At 35.3% G+C, this 20,510-nt stretch overlaps 1 protein-coding gene across 3 annotated transcripts in view; it reads left to right on the top strand.

The window, feature by feature from the left end:
* Window positions 1-20,510, top strand: part of KCNH7 (potassium voltage-gated channel subfamily H member 7) — a 464,718-nt gene that overhangs the window by 319,495 nt on the left and 124,713 nt on the right. For all 3 annotated transcript variants that reach the window (XM_055088195.1, XM_055088197.1, XM_024122327.3), the window contains exon 4: window positions 11,776-12,204. In XM_055088195.1, coding sequence (XP_054944170.1) covers window positions 11,776-12,204 — 429 coding nt within the window. The remainder of the gene's footprint in view (window positions 1-11,775; window positions 12,205-20,510) is intronic.

Here is a 20,510-nt window from a genome sequence, read left to right as displayed (position 1 = left end):
GGAACACAGCACAGCAAAAGTGAGCAGCTTTCTCTGGGAAGAACTCATTTTTCACAAACTTAATCTCTGTTGAAGATATAAGACCAGCCACAAATAGATGTCTTAAGTCCCCTGGAATGAAGCAAGTACAGGAGAGGGTATTATTCTGATAGGTCTATCAGATTAATATATACTGCACAATTGAGTTGATTAATTACTACATAATAAATACAAATACCAAATAAAAGACATAATTAAATGTTTTCTCACTGATGGTTTAAACCCTGCAATCTGAAAAATGGAAATGATACTGAGTAAAAGAGAAAATTCTACTTTTACTACCAACTAACAGGGGGCCACATCTAAAGGAACTAAGAGCAATGGGAAGATGTGTTCTCTTTTTTTCTGCTCTAATATCTGTTTCTATGAAATATTTGCACAACATGAAAGAAAACCAAATTATGTGTCCTTGCTTACACTATTAATTTCAAAGTTAATTGTCAAGTGTGAGGCTTTTGTTTTCATTATTTTAAATAAAATAGTTAAAAGTTTTATTTTACATTACTTACAAGTATATTTAAGTCTTATGTTTCTTCTATTTTATAGCAGAAATCTAGGATCGCCAGTCTGGTTCACACAGACACACATACACATTTTCATTTGTTAAAAATTTCTTTAAGGGGATTGGGGGGAACCTAAATTAAACAAAAAAATTCCTGATTTAACAATATACAACCCAACAGAAAATTAATACATTCTATGTTCTTATCATGTCTGAAAACCAAAGAGTCAGTTGAGCCACTATAAATGTTGACCTTAAGCTCATATCCCCAAATAAATTTTAACTAATAACATTCACTCCTCTTATCAAATTAAAATAGTTTTTTGTTTAAGTCTACTTAATTTACTGTTTCCATCACGGTCAAAAAAATCCATGAAGTTTTCTCATTTTACTAAACTTGAAACATATCCCAACAAGAAAACAGGCCCAAGTTAAGTCTTTTTAAGTCACAGAAAAATACTGAATTTTATCATTTATTAATTTATAAATGATTACGCTATAAGTCAAAATTATACATGAGATCCTAATTTTTTAGGTACTTTTCATCTCTTTCCCTTAGCAAGTATTTTAAAACTTCACCAGGCTTTTCATGACTCTCATGTCAAATCCACCTCCTTTGTCAGACAAATCACCTCCCCTCCCACACCTCAGAGCACGGGGAGGGCTTGGGCAAGAAGTCACTTAATCAGCCCACCCTCAACAAATATATCTCAACCCCTGGAGGCAAATCTTAACTGGGGTCCACATCTCCACTTGAAACCCATTCCGTTTGCCATTCCTTCCCAGTCTGTCCTTACCAACGCCTCTCTCTCAGCTACGTTTTCTACTGGCTCTTTCCCTTTTGCTAAGGCTCATGCTGCTGACAATAGCCTCTCCTTCAATAGACACCTTCTGTTTACATCAAATAATATTTTCTCAAAGTTTCAATTAATTAAATATGTTGCCAACATTTAAAAATTGGAAGATTACACCTAAAATTACGATCTCTGGGGAATTCCCTGGCCATCCAGTGGTTAGGACTGCACTTTCACTGCCGTGAGCCCGGGGTTCGATCCCGGGTTGGGGAACTAAGATCCTGCAGTCACACGGCACAGCCAAAAAAAAAAAAAAAAATCTAGCTTATTTTGGAAAAAGATGAGTATGTGGCCACACATTTGCAATAAGCTAGAAGAGAATACTGACCTCACCTTTAGACAGTATGTACTCCTCAGTTTGCCACAGTCCTCAACTCTCCTTATTGCTGTTCATACTTGGCTTTCTTCACTTTTTTCCCCTGACTCTTCTTACAGGCATTTGGATTTTCCACACCTACTCATCGTCTCCCTTATTTCCTTTCTTCCTCTGCCCACTGTAATGAGCTTTCTATGTTGTGCTCTCAATGTTATCCTCTAGGTTGAAGGTACTGTGCTAAATTCGATTCCCTTCTCTCGGTTCTTTCACGTTCCATGACACCACACTCCTTTGCTTCTTTTGATCTCTGTGACAGCTATTTTAGTACCATTTTCTTGTTCCTCTTAAACAAGAAACTCTTAAACACTGTTTGTTTATCCCCCAGAAGCTGCTCTTAGTATTCTTCTCTTCTTAGTCATCGTCTCTGTACACCCTGCTTGGGCAAACTTACCTGTGACCTACAGGATAAAGGCTCCCTTTCAAATCAGTATCTCCAGACCACTCTAGACTTTTCCAATTACTTATAACTTCATATATCCAACTGCCCACTGGACATCTTTTTTTGGGAGATTTTAGCATTTCTGGAAATTTAGCATTTTCAAGCTAAGACTTGCCTTTCCATCCCAATTACCATCTACTCTATTCCATCAAAAACTCTTGCTCTTCATACGTTGTGAATGGTGTCATCACCCCAGCCACCCAAGCCAGAAACCTGGGCATCATGCTAAACTTCTCCTTCTCTCTAATCCTCTCTTTTCCCAACCAAAGAGTGATCAAATACTCTCAAGCACACCTCCTGAATATCTCTCTCATACAGCCCACTGTAATTACCTACTCAGGCCCTCAACACATCTGATGCAGTGATCTCAAAATTGGTATCTCTGCTTTCAGCTTCTTTTCCTCAGGATCACATGTCCCACTACTGTACATCAGATCATAATACTCCACTGTTTATATTCTTTATAATGGTTCTCTATTGCCTAAAATTATAAAACTCCAAAACCCTGTGCATTAAGCAAAAGACACGTTATGGCCTCAGATACCTCCTTAGCCTCATCTCCCATCACAGCGTGCCGCCCAAGCCATCGCTGTCATATCCCATATTTCAGTGGTGGTTTTTTGAAACCACATACATTTTATACCACCTTGTTTGTATAACATAGTGTCCTCTCTACTAGACTGCCTTCGTTTCTCTAGCATACCTTCTCCAAAGGACCCTTTACCTGTGGAGAGTTCCTAATTCACCCAGGTAGATTTTCCTGTTCTTGCCCCTGTGACATGATGATACCGCATACCTGTCTCTACTACCACACTGGCACATCCGTTTGCCTAGTAGACAAGAAACATAAATGACTAAAGAAGGCCAGGAATAAAAATAGAGAGCAAGAGAGGTGAGAGCTGTGGAAAACTAAGGAAGCCTACCTTGTTTAAAGTAGCCAGGAACACTTAAGCTCCAGTTCATAGGAGGGCTGTTGTGTTTTCTTCCATATCCCTAACATTTGGCAAATAGTGAGTACCCAATACATACTTGTTGAATGTATAAATTTATGAATGTTATTTTTATATTGAGTAATTAAGGTTTTTTTTTCCCTACTGAATGCATATTAGTTAGTGATTCTCCAAGAGTAAGACCATCAGCATCATCTTGTAGCAAGTTTGAAGTACAAGTTCTTGGGCCTTACACCAGAACAACTGATTCAGAAACACAGAAATTCAGCAACCTGTGTTTTGAGAAACCCTTCAGGTCATTCTGATACACACTGAAGTCTGAGAACTACTAGTCTAAGTTACTTAATGGTTAGATAAAACCATAAAGATAAATTTTAAGTGAAGCTAAAAGTAAAAATATAGTAAAATAAAGTTAAATTTCTATAGCATCTTATTCTCACAGTTATTTTCAAAAGTGTACTTTTTCATTTCATTTCATTAAGGTATTATAAAGGAGATTCCATTATCTTTGAAATGATTAAAACTATACTCTCCAAATCAAAAGAGAATTTTTACCTTTATGCTTACTAAAATAAAAGTTTGAATTGCTCTAAAAGCTTCAACTGAAGCAAAGTCTATACACAAAAATACAGTTGGTAATTTAGGCAATTATCTAGCTAATTTAAGCCACTAAAAATGCATTCATATGCTTTGGACTCAATATTTTGAATAATTGACACATAAAAAGTATATTTGCCTGAATAGCTACCTTACTCCCTCAAATTTGTATTTCAGTGTTCAGACCTCAAGCTAAGGAACAAAGAAATTTTCTGTATAGCTGGTTTATAAAAGGGCATTCACAATGTTTTTGTTATTCTCCATTGGAGCTGAAAGTCATTCTTTAAAGATGAAGAGCTGCAGTAGTAATACAGAGTTTCCCACTCAGCAAGCATTACTATAGAAACAATCTGTTATTCAGATGAATTTAATTAAAGGTTTTACAACATAACTAATGTTTACTATTATCATGTGTTTGGAAGTTTCCTCTTTTTAAAGATTAAATTTGCTGTAGAAAAAGGAACCATGACATGGTTGCTAAAAGAAATCCGAGAAAAGTTCAGTCATAAGTTGCAATCAACTTTATACCATGTTTCCTCCCTAGGATTTGGGCAAAATACGTATTTCTAAGATCAAGAAAATTACTCATAGTTGAAAAAATATGCTTTATCCTTTCATTAGCAATGAATGTTAATGATGGCCTAAATCAGCATGTCCACATCAGAGACCCGGTGTGCATACCATTTGGAAGAATTTGTTACCTAGCAACACCCAAATCAGGGACAGTCCCTATTCATACAGCATGTGGGTAACTGGCGTCTGTACCATTTGTGTTTGGAACACTCCATCAAAAGAGTCCCTGTCATATGGGAACATATGTATATGTATAACTGATTCATTTTGTTGTAAAGCAGAAACTAACACACCATTGTAAAGCAACTATACTCCAATAAAGATGTTAAAAAAAAAAGTCCCTGTCAATGTAATAACTACATGGTCATCTTGGGTCAATCTAGGTAAAGATGTGACTACTTTCACACAACATGAGTGGACTCTTTAACTTGGCATTTGGAAAAGAAAGAATTCTATAAAACAGAAGCAAAATAGCAGTATGGTAAATCATACATTGATTTATTAAGCCGTTATCACATAGAAATGGAAACTAATTAGGTATATATAATACTGATGTGTTTGGTTTAATTTCCAATGCCTCCTCGTGGACGGATTTTAACCTTGGGTGGCAAAAGCAGTCCACCAGCCTGTCCTATTTTCTGCCTTATCTCCCTTATTCTAAACCTGTGTTTTCTGCTTCTTTGCTCTCATGATGACCCAGCTAGGTTGGAAGGAGTGTCTCTCAGACATCATCAACATTTGTGAACTTGTTCCAGAAGTTCTCTGCTGCTGCTACAGCTCCTATGATTACTCTCACTCCTGCTACAGCAGTAACTTCTGATCTCCACACATGTGTCCTGCGCTACTGGGTCAGGACTCACATTGCTTCAAGATTCCTATTTGGTCTTATACTTACTGCCTTATTGTAAGATGTTGCTTTTTCTCTGGTATCTCTCACCCTAGGAAATGTCCAAGGAGTCTTAGTCTTTCAAGGCCTTACTGACCACATCTGCTCCTTTAAAGGGTCCCAAATTTAGCTGCAGGTTTACCAGGTCGATGGACTCCCTGGTGACCTTTTGTTGTCACTAACACCAGGACCGCACTGGCTGCACTGCCCCATGTGTCACCCACTAATCAGGTTAGCCAGGTCAGTACTGAGTTCACACTGAATTATTTTTTTTTCCCCAGTCTAACAGCTAACTACTGCCTTCTTTGACAATATTGCGGGTTGCTCTAGCAGCCCATGGGCATCATCATATGCTCCTAACACATTAGTAAGAAAGACATCTCCTTGCTGTGTGCCTCTGTGGAAATTTCTTCCTAAAAAGAAAAGTCAGATATGTCAATTATCTTCCCTGTTTCTGCCATCAAATTTGATCTGCTGCTCTCTCTGACTCAGAGATTAAAGTTATATTTCTCTGCACATCCAGAGCTATTTGGTTGGAGAAAAGTCCCACAGTGATTTTGAGGCTTCCAATTTAAATGTCAGACTTGTGAATACACTGATTATAGAAAGGTACATTGATATTAATTCATGAATTCTTATTTTGCCTGATAGTAGCTGATAGTAGACTTATTCAGATCATAATTTTTTTTCAGACCCCAAACTGACTATCCTTCCCCATCTGTACCATAGGCACTGTGCCTCAGACACCTTCCTCAGGGTGGGGACAGCTGCTGGAAATACTGGCCACTTCAGGACACAGCTCCACCCCTCATTGGAAGCTGTAGTCAAAGGCGAGGAACTGCCTTACCCAAGGTCATGGCCCTTCCCATTGGGTAACTGTAGCCAGTGACTGGCTGCAACAGGGAGATAAAAAACAGATACACTAACTTCATTTTGGCATAACTCTGAAGGGCTACCCCAGCTCCACAGCTCCCAGGAGAACTGACCGAAGCTTTAGCTACATTTTCATATCAGTTTTACTTGCTCTTACCAATCTTGCCTTCCTCTTTTCCTTCTAGGCATATCTCCTGAAAACGCTTCCCCAAAACCCTTTTGCCCAGGCTGTTTTCAGGGATCCAATCAAGATACCTCCCAGCACCCCTAATCCTTTGTGAGAGGAAATATCTCTGCTCGTAGCCTTCACAACTTTCCCCCCATATACACACACATATGTCCTCTCCTTACCCCACTATATTCTCTGATTTGCATGACTGCTGGAACTAAAATTTTTCTCTGCTTTTCAGTTTATAATTCAGCTAAGCAGAACGAAGCAAGAGTAAGGTGTGTCTAATTTATATTTAACTGGATTTTAGTAGTAAAATTATTAAGTAGTCAAAGTTCTAAGAGTTTGTAGAAATGATGAGAAATTAAACCAAGGGAATGATTGGGAATTTGTAATTGTGAGGAAATTAAGTGATTGGGAATATATGGAGAACTTTTCAGACATAGTTGGTTTTCTGCAAGAAATATTACTGTTTCTAATATCCCTAGGTATATTCTTAAGTTAGAACATTGTTTCATGTCAAAATTAGCATAATAGTTTTCTTCCAAACTCTAGTAGATAAGAATCAGCTCCCAGAGGAGAGAGAGAGGGAGAGAGACAGAGACAGAGAGAGACAGAGAAATAATTCAGATTGATGAAGTTTTCTCAATTTAGAAAAGTTAGTAAAACCATTGGCTAAAGTCCCATTCCCACAGGACATAGGGGTAGAAATGTAGTTGTGATCATTATAATTTTGTGTGAACTGTGATTAGTATAAATATACATGCAAAGAAACTCAAAACTGGAAGGAATATTAAGAGTCAACTAATCCTAGGAATCCTAGGGGAGGTTAATGGAGGGGTTTTGGTTGGAGGAGAAGGATTTTGTTATTCGACCTCTGAGATCATAAAAAAAAAGTGTGTATGCATTTATCTGCATTATTTAGAGGAGGGAGTTATGATTCTCTTGTGGATATTTAAGGACCAAGAAAACACCAAGTTTGGGGTAAAACTGAAATTAAATCAAGGAAACTGCTATTTTATTTTGATTTTACCTTGAATTCCTATTTAACCTTGGGCCAAGTATTTAACATTTATTCATATATAGATTGAAGTCATAATTACAGGCTTTCTAAAGAGAAAGACACTGGGAATATCTGTGTGCCTTCTTGGTTGAGATGTAAAAAGCTGTTAGTTAAATGTAACACAGCGTGTATGAAGATGCAGCTTCCAAATTTATTTTCAGCAGCTTCACAGAAGTGACATGTCCTGAGAAAGACATTGTAGTGGTAGTTAATTATAAGTTCATGTATGTTAGAAACTAGCTCTCTCAAGTGAAAAATGGTGCATTTAAACAAAACTATGTTCATGTAAGTAGTTTATCAATACTTATAATTATTTTGGGGAATGTGTTAAAAATGTGCAAAACACCCCTGATTCTGTTGTTATTATTTCAGATTTATTGAACATTTTAGTAGCTAATAGGCTAAATAGTATACCTTTTAGTTATTCAAGTTAGAAAACAAGTATACTAAAATATGGAGACAACTTACAAGGGTGTTTTTTTAATGTTAAGAATCATAACAGGATTACACTCATCTAAGTTTTATATTTCATGCCTGAAAGTGCTAACGTTGAGCAAAATTCTCAATGTGTATTCTTTCCGGATGAACTGCGGTTAGACAACTAAATCTGTAATGCAATATAACATGGTCGTATTAACCTAGTGATGCAGAAAAGACCATCTGTACCACCTTGGATATGACTAAACTGTAGGAGCAAACTAAATGCCTTGTGCAGTCATTAATTTAAGAAAGGCAGTGAATTATTTTTAAAGGAGGAGGGTAATGTAACTGATGAAAAATGAGTAAGAGTAGGCATTGACCTCAGTGAATTGTAATACGCTTGCAGAATTGATTTGTAAACTGCTTTATAACTCAATTCCTAGTGCATTAAAAACTAATCCAATGACTTTGATGCAGTTCACTGATTTTTAACTTGGCAATTTACTTGAGCATATAAAAGTTGTTAGAATTATGTAAGAATGTTTGCAAAATAGATACTGTGATGCACCCTTATTTAATTGTATCTGCACATAGTGGTTACTCACATCTACTAATTAATCCAGAGTTTAATGCTAAACGTACTTGGAGTTTGTGCACTGTGTCATGTCTTTTACCAGAACGATAAATTCTATTTCAATTATATTTACCACTGTTAACTACTAGCACACAAATGAAAGCTTATAGTAAGAACTTAGCCTGCTTAATTCTAAAATTTTCTGCAATAGGTATTTTACATAAAATTCACTAGATGATGAGGAGTTTGAAAAAACTTTTGCGTATGCTCTAGAATCAGAATGGTAACAATTAATAACCTCGGAAGAAAGGTGAAAATTAACAGTGTATTGTATCAGGTATATAGGGCATTGTATAAAGTTTACCATTTCCATCAGCTACTGGGTTCTACTCAATTAATCATTTTTGGTAAATATGAGTAAACACAATTCCAGGAGACTAAGATTCTCTAGTTAAGTTGGTCAGAGTAATTAAATATTTTAGTTTTTCCACAGTCAAAATTGAAGGACATTATCAGTTTAGAATCTGCTAGTGGAAATTCATTTACAGTGCTCAGACATTCTGTTAGAACTGGGATTTGGTGAGCAAAATAAGGGCTCTTCCTACAGTCCACTAGGGGAGAGAAATGTTAATCAGAAAATCAACAAGTGTATAACTATGAGCTGTTATGAAAATTATGAAGGGAATGCTAATCCAGTTCAGAAGGAAGGAAAAGCTTCCCATGGGAAATGACTTTGGAGCTAAAACCTAAAGGATGTTATTATAGAGTATGTATAACTGAATCACTCTGCTGTACACCTGAAACTAACACAACGTTATTAATCTTCTATACTCCAATATAAAATAAAAATTGTTTTAAAAAGAAATGCAACGGATTTCTGTAAAACAAAACGAAACAAAAAACCCTAAAGGATGTACTAAGTAGGAAGAGTAATAATTATCAAACACAAGGAAGCCCTGAATCTGTAAGAAGCACAGGCCTCTGGAGGAATTAAAAAGTTCATATGGCTGGATTCTAGAGAGCAAGGAGGAAAAATTAAGCTGCAGATAGTGGGGCTAGTGTTATCTTCATGCCCAAAGCAGGAAGTTCCTGGGAGTAGTAAAAGGTTAAATAATAGCTGACAAGATCAGAAGTTAGTATTTTTTAAAGGACAGACAATATGATTCAAATGTGGAAAATGATTAGCATCTTATCGAAAGAAATCCGGTGAACTGTGATTTCTTATCTCCACAAAGTGAGAGGAGTGGAGATAAGAGAAGTGAAAACACTGAAAAGATATTCAGGAGGTGAAATGAACACAATTAGTGGGTTAATTGGATTCAAGGGATGGAGGTGAGAGAGAAGAGTAACTACTAGAATAGCCAGCAAGTCTCAGGCTTATACAACTAGATGGACTGTGATGCCATTCACTGAAAAAAAAAGGGCTGGGCTTTGAGGGATAGATTATGAGATCGGATTTGCTACAGGATTTTGAGGTGTCTTTAAGACTTCTAAGAGAGGATGTTGATGAAGCCATTAAAAATTCAGGTTTGGAGCTGAGAGAATAAGTCTAGGCTTGAGTTATAGATTTATGAGTCTTTGGGCTAAAGATGGAATTGAAAATATGTGTGTAGATAAGACCATCTGCTGGAAGAGTATATTCAAACATAATGCAGAAAATTTCATAAGTTTTGAGAGTGTTCTTCCATGTTTTAAAACAATCCTCAATGCATTGAGAAAAAGTTCATAGTAAATATATTAAAGATAATGGTGCCCATGACATTTAAAGAATATAAGGAGGTAGATAATATTGTAGCCCAGATACACCAGCTGACTGACTCGAAGGGGGCAACATGTGATTGTAAAGCCATGGGGCGATGTGGACCTAGGCTACTGTAGAACAGAAATAAAAATTAGAATTGGCATTTTCTTGTAGACAATACTTAGAAAAGCTTTGAATTATGCAGTATTTTTTGAAAGCTTTCTCTTATCTTTTCATTTCTTCTAGGGGTAGAAGTTTTACCTTTTAATTTTTTTTAATTTATAAAAGAATGCATGCTCGATGAAACAAACAATAAAGATATATAAAGAGGAATGCAATACATTATACTGAGCCAGTCAACATTAAAACTGTGGAGTATGTTCTTCCACATCTGTCTCTACTGCCATGCAACTTATATGGGCAAACATAAGGTTTTATTATTTTTAATGAAATAATATCACCATAAACACATTAAGCTGAAACTTGCCTTTTCACATAAAACTGTATTTGAATAACCTTCTAATCAAAACATATACATATTGTTTTTTAAAGAACATCATAAGATTCCAAAGTATAAAAATGCCACATTTATTCAACTGTTCTCCTTCCAGTGTATATTAAGATTGTATCTAGTTTTTGTGCCTTTGTACAGTAATATCCTATAGATGAGATTGCTGAGTCAAGTGAAAAGTGTATTTTTTCACTTTAATAGATATTGTAGGATGACTTTCCAAAGAATTTGTAACGATTTGCAATTCTACCAGCAAAGAGTCAGAATGCTCGTCTGCTTTCTTTGCCAGCACCAGATGTTATGTTTCTTTTTTTCATTTACTGCTAAACTGAAGAGTGGAAAATGATATTATCTTGTCTTAATTTGCATTTTTTACTACCAGTAAGTTTATTAGCTAATATTTTTATTTTTAATATCTACTTTTTAATGTTTATATTTAGTTGCACTTCTAAGTATCAACCTCTCTGAGATATGTTTAACATTCCATGCCATATTCTTAGACACTGGAACCAAAAAAAAAAATCAGGAAAAAGAAATTCTTATGTGTACACCTCTCTCTGAAACCAAAAACTTTTCAAGAATCCCAAACAAAATGAGGACATATGTAATTGACCCCACTTTTCCCAGCCACACTTGACTAGCAATATTATCCAATACAAACCTTCTAGGTATGTCAGGCCAATGCCTTACCCTCGCTCATTCCCTTTCCTCCACTTCCAATACAATTACATCCCCCTCTACCTCCACCCCGACATAATATAATATAATATAATACAATATAATATAATATAATCTTTCCTGTATCTGGCCCTTTTATACAAAGTATCCATTCCTTTCTTTCCTTTCTAAACTGTGCTCCAACCTTCAGTTTCCCTTTAAAAAAATGGATGCATAGTGAATTTTTTTTTCAGTTTGTTAAAAAAAAAACCTTGCGTCATCCAAATAATGCTTTTATTTAGCTGGAGTATATCTAACCATCAGAAACATGGTAAAATTATTTCACTATTTTCTTACAACTTATATGATAATTCATATTGGTCCCAGAGAAGTTTTCTACAATATACCTCATTCCGACTGTAAAAAGACTTAAGTATTAATTAATAACTTTTTACACAGTATTTAAATCTGAGTCAACAAGGTTCGTTTGTTTGTTTTAAGCGATATATCCTTTGTCTTGTAACAGTGTTCTTTCCTGTCTGTATTTGTAGGGAAACTTTTTGGGTTCAAGTTCCCTGGTCTGAGAGTTCTCACTTACAGAAAGCAGTCTTTACCACAAGAAGATCCCGATGTGGTAGTGATCGATTCATCTAAGCATAGCGATGACTCCGTAGCCATGAAGCACTTTAAGTCTCCTACAAAAGAAAGCTGCAGCCCCTCGGAAGCAGATGATACAAAAGCCTTGATACAGCCCAGCAAATGTTCCCCCTTGGTGAATATATCCGGACCTCTTGACCATTCCTCTCCCAAAAGGCAATGGGACCGACTCTATCCTGACATGCTGCAGTCAAGCTCCCAGCTGACTCATTCCAGATCAAAGGAAAGCATTTGTAGTATACGGAGGGCTTCATCGGTTCAGGATATAGAAGGATTCAGTGTCCACCCCAAGAACATATTTAGAGACCGACATGCCAGTGAAGGTATGTTTGTATTTTTAAAATATGGAAACATATGTTACGGGGTAAAGAAAGGTATTTCTTATTGTGTTTAATTTTGACATTAATCCTTATACCTTTGGAGAAGAAATGTGAGTAGAGTCTATTAAAAATATGAGTTCTACATTCAGAGTTGTTACTGATTTCCTCTTTGAGCCCTAGTGAATAATTTGGTTTCTTCTGGCTTCTTCATCCTTTTCTGAGATAGAATGATTACTATTATCTGCTTACTTTATGGAGTGTTAATTAACTAATGCTTAATATAAGACCTGTTTAGGTGATGACACTATCATCTCAAGCATAATTAATTGTGCTGCATTTAGTAAATAGTCAAGACCTGGGCAAAAAAGAGTAGTGTGCTGTCACAGGACTATTTTATTGACCAACTCTCTCTAAAGGAAAAGGTGTATGAAATGTGATATACTGAGTGATTAGAAAGCTATACACTAATTGGGAGCAGGGAAAGGATAGGTAGGGGGAAGGGGCTCCACCAAAAACAACTTGACGGGCAAAGTCAAAATTCATTTATTTCTCTCTGCCTTCTTCAAGGTCACATTCATGTATTAGCCAGTAGTGAAAGTAGGGATGCCTAAAAGGCAATGCTAAAAGCAATCCGTCATTAACATGATGATGGATAACATTTGTTGGATATTTACATGCATGAGGCAATGTAAGTGCTTGACACACATTGATTCTCATATAATTCTCATAATAGCAACACTATGAGTTAGGATCTATTAGTAAGCCCATTTTATAGATGAGGAAACTAAGGCTTAGATATGTTAAATAAATAATTGGTCCAAGGTTATAGAATGTCAGAGCTGGCCTTCAAACCCAGGACTGGTCTCCAGATCCACAATCCATCCATGCAATGCTTTTCTTCCTTCACTCCTGCTCCATGAAACTTTGCTGCAAGGGTCTGTTGAGTCACTGAATCTTCTCTGGGGAGGTCCACATTCAGGGTACCCATTGCACGGATACATTAGTCTCACCTTTCTACAGATTTGGGTTCTTGAGAGGCCCATTGTCCTTTCTGTGGTATTTATTCCTTCGAGAGCCCATCATCATCCATGCTGCCACTAGTTTTCTTTTTAAAACATATATCTGATCACGGGGCTCCTTAGTGTAGGGTACTAGACACTTTTCCAGCTCTCCACAGTTAGGTTTCAAGCCTCATTTCTAGCCCCTGCAAGATTTCCTCCCCTACTATATACTTAATTCTAAACCTGCACAAAACTAATTGCCTTTCCCAAAATTATATCATGCATTCTCGTGCTTCATTTCTTTGTTCTGCTGGGAATACTCTTCCTCACTTTGTCCGTCCTCACACTACTACTCATAGCCATAAGGACCCATTTCTCCTTTCCAAACCAGAAGAATTAAATGGTTTCACACCTGAGTGTGCAAGGCAGTGTTTACATATATTATAGCATTTCTTACATTCTACATTTATTCCACATTATATGTCTTGCGTTCCTATTAGATATACAAACAAATAATGATGTCGCTGAGAGCTTCTCTAGCACAGGAGTTCTGGCATAGTTGGCTCCACAGCCTTGGTCTCCAGGAGAGTTGCCTATTTCATGGAAGGAACTCAATAAGCCTTGGTGTGACATTGAGAGGATCGTGCTCATGAATTATGTTCCAGAACTACACCATCAGGAAATAATGAGTTATCTGTTCCATAGTACTCTGAAATTTAAACCAGTTTTAGGATTGAATCATGTGGGGATCTTTATTTAAAGGGTGCAGTGAAGTAGAGAAGGCAGAAGAGGTGAAAGAAAATGAGTTGGCAGGAAAAACTTCAAAGAGAGACAAATCAATGTCAAAGAAACAAAAAGAACAGTTTTCTGTGAGAGAGATTTGATGTGGTACCAGAGCAATTAGCACATCCACTTTAATCTCTAGTCCAAAGAAAGTCAAAGGGAAAAGGAAAATAAAATCAAGGACAATTTCCAAACTGGATGATTGTGTAAGGCTCTACAGCATCTAGTCACAGCATGCTCACTCTGTCCTGACTAAATGAAGTCTCTGAAATTTGATCTTTGAGCAATGGATCCTATGGCTGAACAACAGTAAATCCAATATGATAATTCAAATGACCAGCATATATTTTTGTTTGTTAGTCCAATTTGTGTAGTCATCTTTAGGAAGCATACTGACTTTTCAGAGATTGGCCTTATTGCCTAGAACCTGAGTTACAGTGTAATAACATTCAGAAACAATATTAAATGATACATATTCAGTGCATGGTACAGACTTTTAGCCTGTGTTTTGACAGTGGTGCTGAGTAGGTTAGAACAGATTTCATGATGTAACTTTATTGTTTTCAATTTTATATGGTCTCCATTTAGCACACAGTTACTGATACAATTATGGGAGAGGATGTGTTAATATTTTGGGTTTCTCAGTACAGGTTCTATTCAGGGGACACTCAGTGTTGAGATCATCCTCAATTTTCTTCTCCCACCCAAGCTTTGTTATTTTCAAAAAACTGTATCACTTGCTTGCAGATGCTAATGTCAATGTCTGACTACCAACAGATAAATTCAGAGGGTATTTTGTACTTCAATTTTAGCTACAAAATCATTAATTAGCATAGGCGAACCTATACTTCCTAAAGCTTTATAAATTAATATACTTTAGAAACTGAGCCACTGATAAGGGAAGATGGAAAACTTTTAAACCTGATTTTAATTTTATGAATTCATGTAGCTCTTTAATAAGTTAAATCCCACATGCACCAGATTTTGAATTCAGATTGTTGTCTCTTCACTCAAGAAGAGAAATTCCCTCCTATACAGGCTATCTTTATAGAACTTTAAATAATTTGCAGATATATCAGTGCATAATATTTTACATTATCTTTTCATTTAATCTATATTATCAAATACCTTAGAACCATAGTTCTCAAATCATTTGTGGTGAAGGACCAGAATTTTTTTTCTTATCCATCACATACCAATATATTTGTAAATACAGTAAAAATGCACTACAAGAAAATGAAATTTTATAAAACAGACATACAAAATATAAACCCCAATTGTTGTATTATTAAATTGAACAGACGTAAAATTACTCTGTCAAACTGCTACAAGACTCTTAGTGCTTACTCTAATGTCTGTACTTACAGTGTAATTTCTGCACTTACAGTGTCAAGCACTCTTAGTGCTTACTCTAATTTCTGCACATACAGTGTCAATTTCTGTACCTACAGTGTCAACAAGCAGATCTCAGCTAGCACCAGCACACAGACCACATGCTCTGCCTCAGAATGTCAAAGCAGCATTAACTATATAATGTAACTTTGGGGCAGTTGGTTTTTTGGAAATTGCAACTCTTTACATGTAATTTCCAGGTTGATGAATAGAATTATAATATTTAACTACTTGCTTGCAAGCAGTTATTACTTTATTAATGATTGTTGGCCTAGCTTCTGATGGAGATAATTAATTCTATGTAATCGAGGTCTCTTCCATTAACCCTATTTGTTTGTTATGGTGCCTCAAAGAGAGCAGAGCATTGACATGTAAGGTCACAATTTTATTTGTGCATCTGTATGTGAGGTAGTGTCTATGCTAGCAATTCACTATACTGCATTATTGAAATTGCTTCAACTGTAAGATTTGAAACAATTATTATATATCCCAAGATTTTAAATATGAACAGCATTAGCATAAATGTCAACAAATGTGGAACAGATTTTTCAAATTTTGGATATATTTGAATGATTTTAACATGACTTCATTTACATTAAGCTTGTTTGTTTCAAAACTAGTAATGAATATTTTTTTAGTAGCATATATGCAACAAAGAGTCAGAATGCTAATCTCAGAATAAATCTGAAAACACTCCATTCTGAGATGTGACCACAAATCCGTTATAATATAAACAAATCTCCTAAATTTTCTAGGTATTACACTGAGTGCATTGTGGACAACATAAATTTTTAAAGCTCACATTACCTTTAAATAGTCAGATCTTTCACTGATTTCTTATAATTATTTTTGCCTAAGAATGGCTCTTTGAGTACTATTTGGTATTTCCAAAATGTACATTGAAGAACACTTGTGGGAAGAATGGTTCATAAAATTGTGATTAATAATGCAAGTTGGTTTATTAAAGTAAACCATTGTCTTAGAAGCATTTTTCTATTAACATAGTAGGTTAAATATGAAAAACGTTACTTAACATGCAAAATGCTGTGTAGTTTTTCTTTGTAAGTGATGGCTGAAGTAACACTAAAATTGACTTCTGACAAGTTTGAAAGTTTTTGTCACAATTGCAGGCATGTGGGTATGGCTTTCTCCAAACAGTCATAATTATAAAATCTGGATCTTGGAATCCATTTAAATTAAGTGAGATAAATGTTTCACATATTTGAACACAGATGCTTATGATGGCAGATATTTTTAGCATATGCATCTTACTTAGTTGAATAGTACAAAATGTTAATTTCAAAGATAAATTTTCAATCATTACATCCTGTTTTCTCTGATTGTTGTTACAGAGGTTATTCAGTGCATATGACATAATTTTAGTCTTCTTTTTATATTTCTCTCTTTTTTTCCTTATGTGCTCAAAACAGACAATGGTCGCAATGTTAAAGGTAATGTATGAACTCAAATTTCATCATCTGATGCTTAGATTGCCCCTTTACTCGGCATGTTAACTTGCCTGCTGTATGCCCTGTTCAATGCAACATCATGCTGCCCTTAGTGAGCCCAGGTGCCTGGTGGAGATATCATGGCTTGATTTTGCTGGAGACATTGTTACTTTCTCAGCTGTGCCACCAAAATGACTATGAACTCCTTTTTCCTGCAAGAAGTATGAGCCTAGGTTGACAATGAAGACTTCCTAAATATTTGAATAATTTGGAAAGAAGCAAATATTAAGCTAAATATATTCCGGTATAAAAGAGGCACATAAGCCTATTTCAGCCAAAAAGAAAAAAGCCTTTTTGAGTACAAGAATAAATAAAATAAGCAAAGTGCTACATGACAGCATCACTTCACTTGTTCCTCTTTTGTTTCCTTAAAACTAGTTTCACGTTCCTGGATGGCAGGGGGTATGGTTTTAAGCTTACTGTAGTAGTAAACTGTATATGCATGATAGTCATTTTCTATTTTTCTATATTACATTTCAATCATTTTAATTGTGTCCTATATAAGTCTGAAATCACTAGCATGACCTACAGCTACTGTAGGGTAATGTTTAACTGGGCAATACCTCTGTATAAATCTGGATTTGACTAAAAATTGGAAATTCACTTCAGTTTTTCTACTCTATTATAGTAGATGCAAATAATCACAAAATATAACAATCATATTATTCTCATCCAGTTGAAAACTTTTGGAGCTTAGTCCTTTAACATAGGCTATGCATGCTGCTGTCGGTGTGCATATGATGACAATGACTCATTTGTGCATGTGTGTTGCATGGACACGTCTCCACCAGTAACCATCATTACTTAGAATTCACTGTTTTGGCCTCTTCCGTATGTCACTGCTACTTCGATCACTGTGAAGTTTTGTATATTGATTTCTCAAGTGCTTCTCTAACTAATTCAGAGCTGGTGATGATTATGAATTAAGAGCACTAGAAGCTAAAGATCTTTTCTGGTCAGCAGCGCAGGGTAATTTGAAAATAAGAGAAATCGTGGCAGCTTCTCCCCATCCTAACTTTATTTTGTAAGCACTTCAAAAAGGGTCTATGCAGGGGACCTCCAATTGCAGGATGGAATTTCATATACATGATTATTCTATCCTTGGCCTGTCCACTTAGATTTCTAAAAGGGAGCAAATTAGTGTCAGCTGTGGGTAGTGATTTGAATTGATATAATTCAGAACATAACCTCAAGAAACAGAATACAGACAGCTCTTGACAACTGGTCTGTGTGAAATATGACTGGCTTTAGCATTTAACAATTAGCAATAAATTATTAGACATTAATTTTCCTGTGATCTTTAAATGCAGTGAGAATTAAATCTAATTTTTCTCAATAAATAGAAAATTGAGCTTGCTAATCTTCCAAACTAGTAGTTCACATAGTTGTCATTCAAACTACATTAATTTTGTTTTTTTCTTATAAACTAATCCATTTAATCTCCAACCCTTTTTTCCTCAATCCTCCATTTTTTTTTTCATTTCTGAATTTTATTTATTTATTTTTAAACAGCAGGTTCTTATTAGTTATCTGTTTTATACATATTAGTGTATACGTGTAAATCCCAATCTCCCAACTCATCCCACCACCACCACCCCCTGCCACTTCCCCCCCTTGGCGTCCATACGTTTGTTCTCTACATCTCTGTCTCTATTTCTGCCTTGCAAACTGGTTCATCTGTACCATTTTTCTAGATTCCACATATATGCGTTAATATACGATATTTGTTTTTCTCTTTCTGACTTACTTCACTCTGTTTGACAGTCTCTAGGTCCATCCACATCTCTACAAATGACCCAATTTTGTTCCTTTTTATGGCTGAGTAATATATTCCATTGTACATATATACTACATCTTCTCTATCCATTTGTCTGTCGATGGGCATAATCCTCCATTTTTTAATAACAATAGTCCTTGAATAAAAATGAATCATAAAAGTCAGAATTTGGGATTAGGAAATTCTAACCCATTGTAGAAAGTTTTCACATATTAATATTTATAAAGTTAAACTCCTAAATTAGATAAAACATGTGCAATTTAATAAAAATTTAATGTAAATGCACCCTCCAATGTCCTTATTATGTGTTCAGGCTCTGATTTTGAAAACTATTTAAGTGTCTGGCTCTTTGAGATTTTCACAGAGCAGTTAATACGCTAAATAGATATAGAACAATGCATTAGTGTGCTTTTTAAATTTTTGTGACCTTGTTACTAAACCACATTTAAATAAAAATTTTTAAAAATAAAAAACAAATTTCTACACTTTTTTGTATGCAAATACATAATTACAGTTTTTTCAATATCTAACTCAACCAAAAATAATTTCTTTAACAAAATAAAATAAATGATTTAGAAATGCGCTTGGAAGGTCTTCAAGATCATCTACTGCAGTTTATTCCCCTCAGGCAAGAGTATTGGCTAAATCTCCTGCACAGGTGATAGAAGCATCTTTATCTCTAGAGGATCCCATTCTTTAACTTTCTTGGAAAATCTATTTTACTGCCTGTTATACAAAGAGCTAACTCAAATCCTTCTTGCTAAAATGTAATTTTTTTCCCCTTCATCTATCCTGAGTGGACAGATACTAGCCAGTTACTTCTATTTTTGATGTAACATCACAGTATAAAAACACCAAATTGGTACGCAAGCTTTTCTGCTAAAATGGAATAATTTCCATTTTACCTCCTTTCTTAAGATCAATTTTGTTTTCCTTTAATAATTCCCTTAGCACTCTGACTCTTTAAAATAAGACTTCAGAGATCCAAAATTGTAACCCATTATCAAAGAGTGAAAAAGTTAATTCAAATAAATTGCATATGCTATTTATATGTGTGTGTGAGTGTGTGCATCATTTTTTAAACAATTTCTCTAACATGTGGAAGGCAAACTTAATCCTAGTGGTTTTTCTGTTTATTCTGCCTTCCAAGTCATCATAAAAATTAACCCCACTTACCCTTTTTAGTAAGTAAGTCATTAATTTTACCCTTCTATTGCATCTACCTCTTCATTATCCCAAGTAACTCTGTATCCCACTGACAATGATATGTTCAGTTTCCAACTTGTCTATGAATCTGGCATATGAGTCAGAAACAAAACTACCCTCAAGATTTATTATAGCTTTCACCTCCTCTCTAGCCACAAAACCTATCAGACACACAAAGGAAATCAACAGATCTGATACAACTTGTATCTCATATGCTGCATTGGCCATACCAAATATTTGTGATCTTATAAGAATTTGAAAATTGATTTTCAATCGTGACAGTTTTCTTCTATAAAGTATATGTTATCAATATCCATATCAATATGGATATTGATTACAAATAATTTGGTGACTAATTCTTAAATATTTTTTAATGTTAAACTGGTTACCTTATGCTTATTGACAGTGACCTTTTATAAAATCCAATTAATGAACACTGAATTCACATTTTCTTTAATGTTAATTTAAGCCACTTCAGCAATTTAGGTTTTATTAAACTTTAGCCAAATAAACTCATGCTGTAAGAAATATTGTATAAAGACCTGATGATTTGAAAACAACCTTAATCTTTTTGGTTTCTTTCCCTCCCATCCCATTTGGCTCTCAAGAGCAATAATCTTTTTTTTTTTAATAGCATTGTTA

Source organism: Physeter macrocephalus, chromosome 2, assembly GCF_002837175.3.
Source record: "Physeter macrocephalus isolate SW-GA chromosome 2, ASM283717v5, whole genome shotgun sequence".
Classification (NCBI taxonomy): domain Eukaryota; kingdom Metazoa; phylum Chordata; class Mammalia; order Artiodactyla; family Physeteridae; genus Physeter; species Physeter macrocephalus.
Note: the sequence above shows the minus strand (reverse complement) of the source record. Positions and strands in the feature narration are given on the sequence as shown.